The sequence below is a fragment of the Natator depressus genome, chromosome 1, assembly GCF_965152275.1.
Source record: "Natator depressus isolate rNatDep1 chromosome 1, rNatDep2.hap1, whole genome shotgun sequence".
NCBI classification, from domain to species: domain Eukaryota; kingdom Metazoa; phylum Chordata; order Testudines; family Cheloniidae; genus Natator; species Natator depressus.
The window spans coordinates 242,251,205-242,268,761 of NC_134234.1; the positions used below are offsets into that span (position 1 = coordinate 242,251,205).

The 17,557-nt window shown below is 35.7% G+C and overlaps 1 protein-coding gene across 6 annotated transcripts in view; it reads left to right on the top strand.

The window, feature by feature from the left end:
- The window catches only part of FGD4 (FYVE, RhoGEF and PH domain containing 4), a 175,446-nt gene extending 158,196 nt beyond the window's left edge, over positions 1-17,250 (top strand). For all 6 annotated transcript variants that reach the window (XM_074939608.1, XM_074939651.1, XM_074939625.1 and 3 more), the window contains 10 exons: positions 518-576; positions 1,214-1,360; positions 3,316-3,488; positions 6,127-6,157; positions 6,389-6,484; positions 6,878-7,003; positions 8,954-9,094; positions 10,251-10,391; positions 10,728-10,905; positions 15,729-17,250. In XM_074939608.1, the coding sequence (XP_074795709.1) occupies positions 518-576; positions 1,214-1,360; positions 3,316-3,488; positions 6,127-6,157; positions 6,389-6,484; positions 6,878-7,003; positions 8,954-9,094; positions 10,251-10,391; positions 10,728-10,905; positions 15,729-15,853 (1,217 nt within the window). In that variant the 3' untranslated portion in view covers positions 15,854-17,250. The remainder of the gene's footprint in view (positions 1-517; positions 577-1,213; positions 1,361-3,315; positions 3,489-6,126; positions 6,158-6,388; positions 6,485-6,877; positions 7,004-8,953; positions 9,095-10,250; positions 10,392-10,727; positions 10,906-15,728) is intronic.
- Positions 17,251-17,557: the final 307 nt, after the last annotated feature.

Consider the following 17,557-nt stretch of genomic DNA (forward strand, 5'->3'; position numbering starts at 1 on the left):
TAAGTTATGCAAAATAGATCATATTTTTTCTTATTATTCAGAATTGTTGATCAAATAGCTTCTGCAAATAATTCTTGGCCTGGAGCAGTTTCTTAAAAGTATTTGAAATTGGAGCTGTTTTGGTTGGCTCTGTAGATCACACCGCCTGTTTCTGCTCCCTGATTGAAGGAGCCATGATTCTCCGAATCATGTTTTGGGTACAAGTACTCAAGTTCATGAATTTTGAAATTCATGCCACAAACACCCTACAATAATGGATTAAAACTGGCAAGGATTCCTGCTAAGCTTTTCAAGCATCTAATCTGTTAGCTCTAATTTTTATTATATTTTACATTCAATTAAGGCAAAAGTACCCTGTTGGACAAAACACTTGTACCTTACTTTATTGATAATTTTGGGGCTTGAGAAGGTTGATGTTCATATGAAATTTACAAGTATGCCATTCGACCTAGTAGTCTGTGTACTATAGTAAATAACAATGTATTTTCATTTGTTTTTCATTTTCGGTGCCATCTAGAATCCCTGGAAATTATTTCCACAGCAGCCAGTCACTCCAATAGTGCTATACGAAAAATGGTAAGTGGCTTTTGTGGGGTTTTCCCTTTTTTAATCCTCTGTTTTTAGTCTTGTGTATTAAGTAGCATGTACAGCTAGGAAATTCTGTGAATTTTACCAGGTATGTGAAATGCAGATTTTTCAAACAGTGAAACTTGTATACTTTGGTTTCTTTGCTCCAAAATGTTGCTATTTATATTGTCCTTTTTACTGTCAGCTGGAATGCTTGATAAAATATGATATTGTAACTAAAACTCGGGAGTGGGAATTGGGATTTCTGTGTATTATTCCTGGCTGCCAGTAAAAGGTTATACTGGTCACTTAACTTTTCTGTGTTTGTTTCTGCACCTGTAAAATGGAGAAAATACTTATCTCACTCGCAGGGATGTTGTGGTCCATAAACCATTAAATATTTGTAAAATATTTTGGACATGAAATAGCACTCTATAGAAGTACATTTTAAAATACTGGTTAGATAAATTAGATTACTAGAAACAGCTTATGCCCAAATATAAGCTGGTTCTGGCAGTTTATATGGTCGGCTCATATATATTCTTTCAAACTAGCGTTTTTCAGACTCTTACATAAGCTTCAGGTAAACCATTTTACATTGGCAAAATCACTTATTCATAAATGTAGTTTTATTTTAATTGAAAAGGAGAATCTAAAGAAGTTGTTGGAGGTGTATGAGATGTTGGGAGAAGAGGAAGATATTGTCAACCCCTCAAATGAGCTGATAAAAGAAGGACAGATCCTTAAACTTGCTGCTCGTAATACATCCGCCCAAGAACGATACCTTTTCTTAGTAAGTATCAAAACCTGTGTTTGTGTGAGTGATGTTAGGCTTGTTTCAAATTTCATGGAGCTGCCTGAAAGCAAGGGTGAAATCTTCTCTCTATTTAAGTCAATGGGGAAATTTTGCCATTAACTTCACCTGGAGCCGAGATTTTACCCACAACGCTTGCTGAAAAATGACAAAAATCATTTAGAAAAGAATGTTTTAAATAGAATTAAACCAGGGTCCAGTAACACATCTCAGAGTAAATGCAATATTGGTCTTTCTTAGTTGCTATAGCTACCATGGAGGCTAGTCATTTCTATTAATAGAATCTACTACTGTATTTGGGGTGCTTACATTTTGGAAACAAAAGTATTTAAGATTCTATTCTCATTAGATATTATTAGAATAGTATTTTATAGCAGTAGATTTAGCTAATCAAGTGGTCTGATTGAACATGCATGTGTGTTACAGGTATAGTAATTATTAGATGTCCTTCAAAATCCTTGAGTGTGATGTGACCAAATGAGTCACATAGCCTTGTAGGAAACTAGTACCCCGGGAAAGTTCATACCCTCTTTTGAAAAGCTCTCATTGCTTTACCTAATCACATTTCCTTGGTTCACATACTCAGTGCTATCTTTATTTTAGCACTGTTGGACTCCATCAGTGATTCTTCATTAATTCCATTGTGGAATATTTGATATAACTCACTGCTGCCAATATATTAAAATGGCAAATTCAAGCCCTGATTTTTGCCATTTGCTGTATGGGCCATTGGATGCTTCATGCTCTCTGGCTAGTAAAGTATGTAGTTTCTGAGGGACGGACTTCTGCTCACCCTTGTTTCTAGCAGAGGAATAAATGATTAGTAAAAGTCTCTGAATGGGGCTAGACATGATATTAAAATGAGGGACATAAAAAGTTCAGATGTGCCATATCTGTGATATAGACTTCAGTTGACATGAATGTGGCTTAGACCATCAAAGGAATCATATTGAGTCCTTCACCAGCCATTGTATGAAATCCATAATGATGCTTTTCTTGAGAGTGGTTTTAAAGTGTGCTCCAGAGATAAGCAAGCCCCTAGTCAACAGGACTTCTGAAGCACTAAGAAATATTAAAAAGGCCTTAAGTCATCTTAATGTGCTAGACTATGCTTCTATGAAACATCATGTAAAAATATGAGTTTCTGGTTTTAATACTAAGAAAAAACTGTTAACCATTATGGATCTGATTTTAAATCTTCAAAAGCACAAACTCATAGTAGTGGATACCCTCCCTAGGCTGAAATTCTAGGCTGTTAAACAATGATGATTTAAAAGCTACAAATAATAAATGATACTAATAATATCTAGCTCTTATATAGTGCTTTTCTTCAGTAGAAACCAAAGCACTTTACAAAGAAGGTCGATGTCCTCAGCTTGTCCACCTTGGCCTCATATAATTTTTCCCTTCCTTTTGTGGATTTACATAGTCTCAATGTAACTTTGATTTAAAAAAAAAAAAAAAGTACTGTGAAGAAAAAACAGAAATCTAGCATTATATGAGTTGACACAATAGACTGGAAATTCCTTCAGAGTCAATTTGCTGCTCTTCTACTATAAAGATTTTTTTTTAAAAATCTACTTACGCAGTTGTTCAGTGTATTGAAATCGGCTTGGAAAACTCGCAGCAAAAGGCTTACAGTGTTGCTAAACATCACATCCACTCAGTGTATTTGATTATAAACATTATGAAAATTACTGCACATATGCAGTAGCTGGCTTTTAAATGTATCAATTAGTTGTCTTTTAATTTTATTTCTAAATCCTATCCATAGTATCAGTTCTTTCCATTTTTATTTTGTCTGACATTAACAAGCCTAATCACAGTCTCCCTCAAGTTGTTTTTTAAGGTGATAAATGCGATTCATCTCTTAATATTGTACTTGCCTTTCTTTGTTATTGATGTGTCCTTTTTCTTTTCTTTTCTTCTAATAGTTCAACAACATGTTGCTGTATTGTGTACCCAAATTCAGTTTGGTGGGATCCAAGTACTCCGTGCGAACAAGAGTTGGTATTGATGGTATGAAGGTTGTAGAAACACACAATGAAGAGTATCCATGCACTTTCCAGGTGTCTGGAAAAGAGCGAACATTGGAGTTGCAGGCCAGGTAAGAGGTGTGGTCTACTTTCGAAGCATTAAAAAATATATAAAAATAGAGGAGAATTGTGGGACTGGTTGATTTTGGAGAACTGGTAAGGTGATATGGAGCCTTTTATTTGTAAACCTTTAATTTGAAAAATGGCCCAGGTTGGTGGACCTAGAAATTGTCTTCACTGCTGTTCGGCCGTTTTAATAAATTGGTTGCCTAGTTCTGTTTTAGTGGATAAGTTTCCTCTTTTCAGAAATCACCTGCCACATTTAACCCTTGTTGACAGCCTCTGCAGAAAGACCAAGGATTAAACCCGCGTGCAGAAGTGACCTTTCATCCTGAACAGTGGTGTTTGCAGTTCATGATAGAAGCATACTGTCAGGCACTGTAGAAAAGTTTTTGTGGGTTTTTTTGTGCACGTTGTATATGTTCTGTGAATAAACAAAGGCTTCACGGTCATCTGCCTTTTTAGCTTTATGGAAAAATCCTCTATAATTTAAGAGGAATTATAACACTGCTCTCTCTAAAAATGTAACCGATCTGTATAAATTACCTTTAAAAGCTTTAAAATGTAATTGAAAATTATAATCTTGATACAGATTTTTAACTGTCCAATATAATTTGATGGCAGGGATACAATTGTCAATTCTATAGGATGATTCAAAACCCACAGAAAAGTTATTTTGTATTAAATTGTATTAGGACTCTTCCATGAAGGTAAATTTGTCTTTTAATGTTTTGATTCAATAATAGATTATTTTTTATTACATATCCTACTGGTCAGAAATTGTTGTGTGGTGGCAGAAGTAACACCATACAACGTGTCGACTGTATTCCACCTGGAGGCAGCTGCATTTCACATGTGCAAAGCATTTTGTGACTGTGAACAAAATGCAGTTATCAACTATTTTTTATTTTGTTCAACTTCCAGGGTGGTTAGTACTTTCATTAGCACTAAAGTTATTTAGTTTAGGGGGGAAACTTGTCTAGTTTTTGTGAACATTTTAGGGTGTGTTTCATAAAGTTCATTCAAAATTGTGAAGTAATATGTACAAAAATGCCACCCTAAAACTAGATCAGTGAGACTAAAATAATCTTAGTTGATGCATACTTTATTCTTAATGTATCTTATGCATAAATCTCATCCTATAAACTTGTCATAGCTCTGATGAAATGTTTAGTTTGCCCCAGGAATTCCCTTTTCCAGATAATTTTATATATTTATTTTCAGATTACTGCTTGAGTGCATTTTAGTTTTTCAGTCACTTTTTTTTTTAAATAGATAGTAGATCACTTCCTACATGGAGGGATTGCTTGTCTGATATGGGGATTACATACTACTTTTAAAAGTTAGTTGAGTTGTTGGATTAGGGAGAATTATTTTATCTAATTAGAAGATTCATTTTTCCAATATTTACAGATGGTAAAGAATGAGGAACAGGACTCTGTCCTTCTATTTTAGGATTCTAGTTTTATTGCTAGTTGCAGTAATATTACAAAATATATAAGTGTCACTGGAGGCATTCTCACCATAGATGGGTGTGTGATCTCACCTGCATATCCCATCCAGCCGTAGGAAAAATCAAAAGGATTGTGTGAGTGAGAATTCTTTTTGTATGCACCTTACTTCATCAAAGTGAGGGGAGGAAGTGTTAAATGAGTAGCAGAACAAAAAATACTGTGATGCTATTGTAACGCCGACAGACCCTGGTGGGCAGGATTGAACCTGGGACCTCTGGAATTTAGTGAATGAGCCCCTACTGCATAAGCTAAAAGCCAGTTGGCTGTTAGCTAAGGCTGTAGAGCAGACTCATTTCATCTCTCTCTTTAAGTGGTCTCGGTGCCACTAGATGGGACAGAATACCACACCCAGAAGGTGTGTGGGTTACACTATTTCAAGTCTTTTTTTTTTTTCCTGATTCAAAATTCATGGGAAATTGGGTTTGTATTTACCCCATCACTAGATTACGGTAGTGTATTTACTTGGGGTACAAGGCATGTTTTCATAGGATTTGAATTTAGAGGCCTTATTGAGATGCTTTGAAAACAATTAATGTACAAGACACTGGGTGGAAAATGCTTGGCCCTGTTGTCTTCGAAAGACCACCTACGCCAGTGAATAAAAGGGAACATACGGATGCCTGGTTTATGGTGTTAAAACAAAACTTTCCTTTGTTTCTGTTAGATAGTATCACCCTATTATGTCAACCCTTTTTATTTCTGCTCTTGTTTACTTAACTTTAATTTGAGGAAGGGAGCTGCAGGGAAAAGTTGATATACTGATGCAGTTTCTCCCATTTTGGTTCATTTACAGCTATCTTAAATTCACACTGAAATGTGTGTGCTGTTTCTTTTATACATTTGTGCTTTAAGAAAGCTTAATGCTGGAAATGCCATTATTATATATGTTTAATGAGTGCATTTAAGATGATCTTTCACGTAGAACTTAATTCTAGTCCATTAAACTTACCAGACTTCAAACCACGATTCTGATCCATTTTTAACTAGACAGTTTCATGAACCCTACTGTTTTTATAAATGTTGGAATCATTTCAAAGTCTCTGCTTCTTTTGTAAGTTACAGCTTCATTCACCAACTACCATGAGCTAATGTTTCCTAAGCTAGTTTTATACTAATATGTCAATGTTTGTTTTAGTTCTGAACAAGATAAGGAAGAATGGATAAAGGTAAACACATCTACATTTTGACTTTCTTTAATTAAAAAAAAAAAAAAAACCTTTATTTTTGGGCTGTGCCTGTGGTATTTAAGTTGAAATATTAACTTCTGATGAAATCAAATGCTGATCGTAATTAATTCACATTTCTGGTAGTTTTGTTGTTGGCCATTAAGTAGTCTAATTTCAAAGAGTCTATTAAATTTGTATGTTTGAGACCTTTATCCATTGTATTTATAATAGGCTCTTCAGAATACCATAGAAGCTTTTCATCAGAGGAATGAAACCTTCAGAAATGCCATTGCAAAAGAATATGAGGACATGCCCATTGAAGTTTCTGTAAGTTGAGTTACTGTAGCTTTGTACAACTGGTGCCCTTTTTGTCCTTTTCCAGTTACAAATGGCATATTGCTGGAGGGTGTCAGATGCTGCATATTCAGGCTTAGGATTCTTCTAGAAATGGAATTACAAAGTAATCATTTTGCTGGTCAACCATTTCCCTTTATGAGCCAGACCATGCCTTATAAACAATCCTGTTCTTTCTAAAATGAATGATGGAGTGTCCTTTCGGCAATGTGTTACAATCTTTGACTGGATTCTTTGTTAGCTATCTCTTGTGTAGATTTCAAAACATAGCTTGAGCTGTGCTTTGCCATTTCCTTTCCAGAGGAAGAGAATAATTATTTTCTCTACTAAAAATACTGCACAATTGTCCTTCTTTTCCCTCTTCAGAAGGCTGAGCTTGGGAAGAGAGCACCAAGATGGATCCGAGACAATGAAGTAACAATGTGCATGAAATGCAAAGAGCCCTTCAATGCACTGACAAGGAGAAGGCATCATTGTCGAGCATGTGGACATGTAAGTGCAAAGCTACATCTGCTAGCTGGGTGACCAGACTCTAGAACAGATCTAAACAGTTGTTTAGAGTCCCCATCTGGTAGCTGGTTGTTGTTCATGTTACTGCAGCAGAGACTTCAGCTGTGACCTTTGTGGTTTGTAAGTAGCAGCTCTATTAGGTGAGCCAAAAAACGGAGCAGAAGCTGGGAAAAATTTCTTGTAAATTGTTCTTAGCAGAGCTAGGTATCTAAATGTGTAAGATATGCAAAATGCCTGAAATATCAGTCCAGACCAGATCAACTATGACCTATGCACTAACCTTGGGATGCACTATAAATAGAGCAAAACTACCGTGCTTCTTCCCTCATCTCCCAGTAAGTTATTTCTTTCTCCAGTGAGTGATGGTGCAACCCCTGATTTTAATCTTAGTCTCAGAGTTCATCCTGGGTGATGTTGCATAATGTACATTTACATGCCTTTACTGCATTCATAACTTTGCTTTTGTGCTTTGCACTATGCTTCAGGCATTGTCATTAGCTCTTTCTGATTAGCACTAACTCTTTTAGTAGTTTTTGGATTGCTTCCTCCAACTTAGAGGTGCCCAGTTAAACTTAGGATAATTCCTTTTCCTTCCACATGATTGGTGATTCAGGAAATTCTTAATTGACTTCTTTTTGTATTCTCTCTAATGCATGTTCTTCCATTTCATTTTAAAATGTTGTTTCATGGGGATATAAATATATTTTTAAAGGCTAATTCAGGTTGCTGCCAGAAGTCTTTTCTAGAAATGATACTTAATATTGCTCACTTACTTTTCATTAGGGGTTTTGGTTGAAGACCTTGTGATCTAGGTTAGTATGGGTTGGGCCCAACGAAAAACATTTGTTTTGGTGGTATATCAGAGTGCAGAATACATAGTGCCACTTATGTACTATTCCAGTTAGCTACTACAACCATTAAAAAAAAAGTTATTTTCAGTCTCTTCTGTTTTTCATGCTGGGCTTCTTTTTCTCCTCAGAGGAATATTTGCTGCTGAAAAATGTTTACAATAAAAGACTTTCCTCCTACACCTTTTAGGAGTCTAGCTTTCTTGTTTTAGTCTATTTAAAAGAAAAAAGTTCACTGTCGGGGTACAACATGGAACTGTTTCAGTTCTTCCCTTGGTATGTGTTTGTCGTTGTTGTTTCATAACAAACTATGAAGCTGTATGCTTAGATTTCGTAACAAAGTTAAAAGATGTTTGTTTCCGACAAAAGCAACAATTTCTTTTACAAAAAACATGGTATCATTTTATATGTATTGGAGTGTATAGATCAGTGGTTCTCAACCTGTGACCAAATCAGCACACAGCTGCAGCCCATGCTGGGCGATACAGGTAGTATATATATTGTGTGGATGTGGCCCCATGCAACAGAGAGCTGCATGTGCCACCTATAATGGTAAATGGGTTGAGAACCACTGGTATAGAGAATGAAATAGTAAGCGTACCTCTTGAGTGTTTCCTGCAGAAAAAGGACCACAAGACTAAACTGACTGGGGGCGTTTCTGCAGGAGAATTTATCTTATACTCAAGTTGTCCTTAATATTGATGTGAAGATATAAATTTGAAAGCTCTGATTGACCTCGGTGAGATTTAAACATGTGCTTAAGTCAAGCTCATTGTGTAAGCACCCATCCTGAATGTGGGTGATTTCCTGAATCAGGACCTAAATTGTAGAACAGTTAAAAGAATCCTAGTACGCATTTTATTCAGTCCAGCAATTTGAAAGGTAAAAAGCACTCACTTATTCAAGAAATAGTGAAGTATAATTAAAAATTAAGCTTTTCTTTTAAATTACAATTGGTATGATAGCACTGCCAGTGTCAGAAGACAGCACTTACACCTCACTTGATCTACATTTTAGGAGTTTTTAAATTGATCATTAGATTTTGCTGGTAATTTTTCTTAATCTTTTATTTCTTTTTCCTAAGGTGGTTTGCTGGAAATGTTCTGATTATAAAGCTCATCTTGAATATGATGGCAATAAATTGAACAAAGTTTGTAAGGACTGCTATCAGATTATAATGGGTTGCACAGACAGTGAAGAAAAGAAAAAGAAAGGCATCTTGGAGGTATGCTGTTTAAAGAATGAAATACTTGAATCTGTAAAATTCCTGCATGGGCATCTATTGCTACATACAATAAGAATCTGTTGGCTCATCACTAGCTGAAAAGCCCTATGAGCCAGTAAAATTCTGTTTTTTTGTGTGTGTTTTTTTTTTTTTAACCACTTCACAAATAAACAATATTGAAGTTTGGAGCAAGGCCACCCAATCGGATTGCGTACGCCAGTTAGGTAAATCATCGTAGCTGGCTGCAATGGAACTCAGTGAAAGTTACTCTTTACCTCTGAGCCAATCAGATTGAATATGTATCCTCAAAGTTGAATAATTTTTTTTTACTGGACTTCACCATATATATCTTCAGTATGCTAGTTCAAAAACCCCCCAAAATATGCTCTATCTTTGAAATTTGTGGCCAGAATGGAGAGAATTTCAGATATTTCTGATGACATTCAAAATACCCGTAACAAGACTTAGTTTTGATCAATTTATGTAGCAGTAAATCTCTCAATATTAGCAAAAACATATCATGCTGAGATAGATTTCTATTGGGGTGAACATCAAGAGAAACTGACCTAAGATTGATTGTCTGAAAAATTGACTGAGAAATGGTTGCATTCCAATATGACCTTTGAAAATACATTTCTGTTGGATGCTTTCATAAAATTTTGAATGCCAAAAGAGGAGCATAATTGTGATGGGTTGCTGGTAACATTTGGATGACTTCATGGTAGACATGCTAGAAATCAGAAAGATTGTTTCAGATATTAAAGAATCTAGCAACTATCCATTGGTGGAGGTAGATTAAGAGGTAAGGGTGATTCTGCCACCTGCACTTTAAAAATTCTGGAGGGAGCAAGACAGATTGGGCATATTTAAGGGTGGGAGGTTGAATATATATCTAGATACATTTTTATTTTTCATACACCCTCAGGCCCTTATTCAGTTTCTAATCAGGCAAACTCTCATGATCTTCAGCAGACGTTTGTCAGGATTTGGCTGCTCATTAGCACTTTAGAACATCTCTGAGAAACTTCCACAGATTGTTATTAATGGTGTTGTATTTAATTGTTCTGTTTTATGCATTCTTGTCAACATCATGAAAACTTGAATTTTTCTTAAGGAAAATATTTTCCTTCTTACACTTTGTACTATCTCCCCACAGATTGAATCAGCTGAAGTCTCTGGAAACAGTGTCATATGTAGCTTTCTTCAATATATGGAAAAATCAAAGCCTTGGCAGAAAGCTTGGTGTGTTATTCCTAAACATGAAGCTCTCGTGCTATACATGTATGGTGCTCCACAGGTATGTAGCGAGGAAACAGAGTGAAAACAAATAGAAAATCCCTCCCACTCCCCTCACTCCTTTGCCCCTTTGTGGCATCTGGGGAAAAAGACATGTAATGTGAGAATAAGGGGAAATCTGTGTAGGCAGTGGTGTTGTAGCAGTGTCAGTCCCAGGATGTATAGAAAAGGTGTGTGAGGTATCTTTTATTGGACCAACTTCTGTCAGTGAGAGAGACAAACTTTTGAGCTTTCACAGAGCCCTTCTTCAGGTCTGGGAATAGTCAAGGAGTTGTTTTCAGCCTGTATTGTGAACCAGAGCAGCAGGTTTTTATCAGGATTTATTTCTTTTTCCTAGGATGTTAAAGCTTTGGCTACAATTCCACTACTGGGCTATGCAGTAGATGACACTCCAAGAAGTGCTGACCTCCCGCATAGCTTTAAACTGACCCAGTCCAAATCTGTACACAGCTTTGCAGCAGACAGCGAGGAACTGAAACAAAAATGGTTGAAAGTCATCCATTTAGCTGTCAAAGGTGAGACACCAGAATGTCAAAATGAATTGCAGATGAGTTTAGAGGAGCAGCCTGAATCTTCTAAAAAATCCGAATGCTGAAGCTTAAGACCACGTTCTGTTTTAAAATAATCCAGTCAGATTCTTGGTTAATTTTTCTTTGTTCAAGCAAAAGAAGCAAATTCTCCTAATGACTACATGCATCTCTTAGCACTTTATGTTGAAAAGATACTGATCTATTTAGAGATCACTTTCTTATATTTATGTTCTGTCAATGAAGTTAATGTACAGACCCATTCCACAGAATTTTTTTTAAAAAAACATAAATGCCATTAAAAGAACAAAACCTATTAACTTTAGTGTACTTCTTGTTTGTCTCAAAGTAAATTGCATTGTATGATTCACTTGCTATTGGGTTAAAGTTTGCTACTTTAATAAAGAATGTGGATATTTGATGTATCCTTTACATGTTAGGACTTTATCAGTATAAAAGATATACCTCCACATTGCCAAAATAGATCTGTAGTGAAATATACTGGGACAGTTTGGTTTATTGTATCTACTTTATAGAATTACTTACACAATGCTGTACATATGTTATATTCACTTTTTTAATGCAAATTGCTTTTATAATAATTGGCTTTTGTCAGTTTATCAGGAAAAGAATCTAATTGTTTCAGTTTAGAAATTCATTGCTAAAATAAAAGTACAATATATGTACAGTGTTAGAAAAAATTGTACTTGATTTTGCTTCATGACAGTACATAGGTTCTTATTAGTCTATAATTTATTTAAAATAAAGCATGTCTTCTCTTGCAAATTAAGCAGAGGGTTCTGAATTGAAAAAAATCACTCTTTAGTGATTTAACTAATTTACACCTACTGATCTTATTTTTATACATTACGAATTTTTAAAAAATAGCAGTAATTTAAGTGGCATGTAATGGATTTGTGAATTCCAGCTGTGTTTTTAAAAAAGAGTAGTCTTCTCTTTTTTTTTTTTTGGTTCTGTGCCTGTTATCTTTTCAAGGTGCCGGTGCTACCTTTCTAAAATACAGTATGTGCTTTAGCAGTTAACATCCTGATCTTAAATGATCTTCCGGGATCATATTTTTTTTTGCCTTTATGGTCATTGGAACACTTGTACGTGTTTAAAGTGTTTTAACTTTCACAAATACACATATTGCATCAGCTAGTGATAACTAAAAACTATCTGCAAGGATTATACATCATACTGTATGTTAGAGCCTTTTTGTATGAACTCGGCTATAAAGTCTGATCCTGCAATTCTTGACTTGCATGAGTAGTCCTTACTCCTACTGAGTTCACTAGGACTGCTCTTGGGAATAAAGACTTACCTGTGTGAGTCAGGCTTTGACTATTGGGCCCGTGATGAATCTTCATTTCTAATAGTCTTTTATGTAGGGACAAATGACTCTGCTATAATAGGATTCCTCTGTAACATTTTAGATGGACTATAAGTCTTTATAGTGCATATGCAATGCCTGGCTCTCTAATAGAACAAGTTAATCAATTTCTGACTTAAAAAAACCAAATGAAATCTTTTATTTTCTAAAATACAGCAATTAGTTAAGATGGTCCCAAGACACAAAATTCAGATTTAGATAGTCTTCTCAAAAACTCTGGGGGATAGGCACAATCAAAACTCTGGATCCATCTTTACAAATAGATAAAAATCAGTAACTTGAATCAAGATTTACTTTACCCCCAAAATTTATTTTGTCACTCTGACAGACCTTACTTTTTTTTCTTTCTTTTTTTTTATCATTGAGGGTGAAAGATTATCCTTCAGTCAACTGTTGTACTTGGGTATAGTCATTCACCTAATGTCATTTACTTCTGTGCATCCCAAATCTGTCTGTATTGCCCAATACTTAGGGAGACCAGGGTGAGTGTAAGGCAGTCACAGCAAATTCTGTGCTAACTCTTCTGCACCCTCACTGAACTCAGTGGGCCAGATTCTCATCTCAGTTGTACTAGTGTAAATCTGGTGTAACCCTCTGATTTCAGCGGAGTTAGTCCAGATTTTTACCCAAGCAAGATCAGAATCTGGCCTCATAAAGTTGCCCAGGATGTATGTCATTGCAGTGTTTGTCCCTTGGTCTTCACTTAGTTTAGACTGCTCTGCATGTAATTCTGTTCACTACTTTATTTTAATGCAGTATATAATATATAGCTTATTTTATTTAAAAAAAAAATCCTTTGGCAGTGTAAAGAAATTCAAACCACTTCTACAGTTCATAGTATGTCCCTTAAAGTTGGGCCCTCTCATACCCTTAGATTCATGCTGGTGTACAGGGGCAAACTAACGCATGGATCTGCTCATCTCACTCAGAAAGTGCAGGGTGACTTGGCCTCCTCTGTAGTAGCATTGCCTTCTTTCCCCAAATGGTACTGTCTCCTGGGGACATCCAGGCTTAGGGCATGGAAACACATAGGCTGAGCTCTGGCCAGAAAGAACTACCTGGGGGTCAGTATTATATCTTTCCATGACCATTCTCCTCAGTGGAGATCTGCCTTCAAAAGGAGTTCCCAAGGCAACTGCTGATTTCTGAGAGCCTTGTCAGTGCATCTTGAGTAGGGATATCATTGCAAATACCCTGGAAATCATGTAGATTCTGCATGATCCATGAGGTTTCAGGACCTGTTCCATGAATGGACAACTCCCTCACCCACCCAATAGAAAGGAATCATGTAAGGAAAACCTCAGGTTTATTCTCCTTTGTCCCCTCCCACAGGAAGGGATGATCTGGACTGGAAATAATAATAAAGTGCTTCATATTTTCAAAGCACTTCCCAAACATTAACTCAGTCTTCCTTGTGAGGCACATAAGTAGGCAATATTTTCCCAGACAGGGAAAACTGAAGCAAAGAGATTAGGGTCTGACTGTTTTGAGAGAGGCTAAGTACGTGCTACCGCTTCAGTTGGAGTTGTGGACAGTAGTCAGCACCTCTGAAAGACCAAGCCCTAAATGACTTCTTCCAAAATCAGACTCTGAATTAGGGATTAAGCCAGAATCAGAAGTCAGGTGTTCCAGTACCTGGTCCCTTTCTCATTCCTGGTCCATGTTAGCTCATTTTGAGCCATTAAAGTTTGTGTAAATCTGTAATTAGGTTTTTGACCCAATAATTTATTTCACTTTATTATCATAAAACTGTCTGCTCAAAGCCTATTCCCTTCTCAGTCAGCACATAATGGGAGACTCTGAAAAGCAAGAATTATTTGATTGTTGTGTGCATTCTACAAGTATAAACACAGGCCAACCATTCTGGACAAAAAGATATAGACAGTGAAGGAGAGAGGTTGCTTTTCTGGACCCAGTGACAACTCTTCCAAGTATTTTACCCAGTACCTCACAGACTAATCCACATACCCGAATGCGAAAGCTTCTGTTTAATTTTAAGGTATATGTTCTGACTGCAAAGACACAAACTGAAAGTGGTAACTGCTATGCTTTAATTCCCATGACGTTAGAACATCTGAATTATGGAGGAAAAAAATTCTTTCCAACCCAACAGTTTAGATTGTGTCCAAATTTCAGCCCTGAGTGAGTTTTTTAAACCAAGTTCCCTAAAGAAAACATTGACAAATGTTTAATTTTAGTAGCATAAAGAGATGCTACATATGTGTAAGTGACAAATGGGCATTCATTTATTATGTATGTGAATGCCTTAGCTACAGTATTTAAGCTTTGTGACCCCTATATTCGAGAAGTGCTCATTTTAAAATGTTTTATGTGATGGAGGATATTTTTGTGCAATTTAGAGCTTATCAGATATTTGACTACTTACTGTTTTTGTCAGATATAAGGGGGTTTTTCTGTATTCCACTAGAACTATGGCTAATCAAAAAGCTTTAGTCACATTTATTTGGCAAATAATGGTAAAATGGTAAAATTTTACATTATTTTTTCAACATCTTTTTCCTGATGTCTGCAAGCACAGAATCTCATTTGGGTAACCCTTTGCATTATTTTTAATGTGTCTTAAACATTTCTGTACTACTGTTCCTGTCTATTTTATTATGGCTTCATGTAATTACACTTGAACGATTAAAGGCTGTTAAAGCCTGTAGTATCTTGCAGCTTCAACTCTGTTGACTTTGACAGGAGTATTTTTTGTATTTAAATCCAGTTTGACAGGAAAATATTTTTTTGCAAAAAGCAAGCACTGAAAAAGGAAAACATTCCCTTCCCATTGGAGTGGAATGTTGAAAATATGTAAAGTATGTGTGCGCATCATATAATTGCAGCTTTTTACAAAGAGGATCTCAAAGCTCTTTACTAACCTTTAATAAGCCTCATAATACCCTTGTGGGGTTAGAGGTGTATTATTCCTTCCATTTTAATATATGGGGTAAATTGAGGCAGAGAAACTAAATACAGAACACATACCCCAAGCCTGTATAGGTTTTAGAAGAGGTTACAGACAAGGATTCAAACAGGATCTAAGTAGAGTGGTCAAAACTTTGAAACTTGAAAAGATGGGAAAAACTTCAAAAACTTTAAATCTTTTCCCCATTTTTACTATGGCTGTAGTTGGTCAAACTTTTAATTTCAAAAGGAAAACATGGAATTCCAGAAAAAGTGGCCATTTTTTCCACTTTTTTTTTTAACGAGTTCTAGTTCTAAGAACACCTGTTTTCTTACAGGAAGTTTTAAAAATGTTAACTATGGAAATAATTCTAAATAATAAATTTGAGACCCATCCATGAAAGTATGTAGGGACAGATCCTGAGCTGGTGTCAATTGGCATAGCTCCGATGGAGCCTAAACAGCTCTGATGTTTTACATTAGCTCTGTATCTGGCTTGTATTCTCTGAAGGCATGCGCATGACAACCGGGATCGCTCCATCTTTAGATGTGCTGCTGCTACTGCCATTCACCTGGACTCACAGGACCAGAGCCAACTTAAAATTGATTTCAGTGGGAGCTGGATCAAGTTCATAATCCTCTATCACACTATTGCAATCTCCAAAACAACTAACAATGGCGTAGGTGAGACTAAGCAGGTGGAAGTCCTTGAGAACAAATGATTTGTTTTCAGGCAGATAATTCAAATAATAAAGAATGGGGGTGGGCAATACCAACAATTGTATGCGCAGAATCTTCTAATGCTTAAGAAAAAAAAAAATTGGCGAGGTGTGTATGGGTCTAACTCTGTAGTGTACGGTTTGTGATGACTTAAAATGAACTATAAAAAGGAGACCATGTTTTATCCCAGCTGTTATCTACTTCATGGCCATCTTGGTAAGAGGCAGTTAACTTACCAATATGGTTCTGACCAACTGGACTGCAGTGGAATATATTCTTTGGATGGAAATTTACATATGCCAATCAGATTGCTTTTTTTAGTCCTCTCTCCTTTTTATAAAACAATAGGGAAGCTTAATTAACATATATTTTTAAGACAATTATAATAGACTGATGTGATTCAGACAGCATTTTACAATCAAAAGTACACTGTGATTTAAAAATATGAGTAGTCTTTTGACAAAATTGTATATACCTTAAGGGGATAAAAATCAATACATAAGTAGATCTACTTTAGTTGCCTGTTTACTGTTTCCAACTGATTTACAAGCTGAAATTCAGTCTAAGTATTCAGCTAAATATTCAATGTGGTTTTTGTACTGCCTCTTCATTAAATTATTCTCACATTTATTCATGGCATTGTCATCCCCATCCCTCCAAATAAATGTAGATTTTTTTTTCTCGACAAAATGGTAAAAGCAGATGATTTCCATGAATAAAACATGTTTCTGTCAATGTGTGATACTAACCTACTTCAATTTATAGTTTATCCTTGTGGATTCATTAACTATTCATGGTGGCAATGTTCAAGAAAGGGAAGGGAACTCTGTCAAAGCCTCTTTTACACAGAGGTGCCATAATGTTTAGAGGAAGGAGAGCAAGTTTGTTATGCATGGGGAACAATTTGCAATAGAAGAAGGATATTTTACATACAGTAAGATATCTCCTGCTACCACTTAAGCTAATGGGAGTTAGACTGTTTGCTTCAGTGGGAGTTGGATCAGCCCTACAGTGTAATGTCCGCTATACATGCAGTGCATTAGAACCTCTCAATTATGAAAACACTGTGTTCAGTTTAATTTGGAAGAAACTGATTTTTTTTTAATTTAAAAAAACCCAACCCTAATGTTTCAAAGAGGTGTAAATTTTGCTCTGATTTTACACTGAATTGCAAAATTTCAAAAAAGAGGCAAAATTTAAGTTGTGCAAATATAAGTGGCAATTTTTCTGGTCAAGAAATATATGAATGTAAAATATTTGCAGATATTGTATATATTTTCTGTAACATATGTATATTTGGTCATAAAGATGGGAGCTGGTGTATTGTAAAATTAAGCACTTTAAATCCTGTTGAATACTTAGTTTGTATGCTGTAAAATAAAAGCATCATTAAGTACTGTTGACTGTCTTTCCATGATTTATTGCTGTGCTGATAAATGATTTAAAGTACAATGCCTAGCATATAGATGACTGTGGAGAATAAGGGTTTGTCTATATAAGAAACTTGTCATGGCTTAACTTAATATGCGATGTTAAACCAATGCAAAACATCATGTGGATGCTTATTTTAGTTTAAACTAGGCTTATTTCGATTTTGGAAGCTGTAGAAACATAAATTCT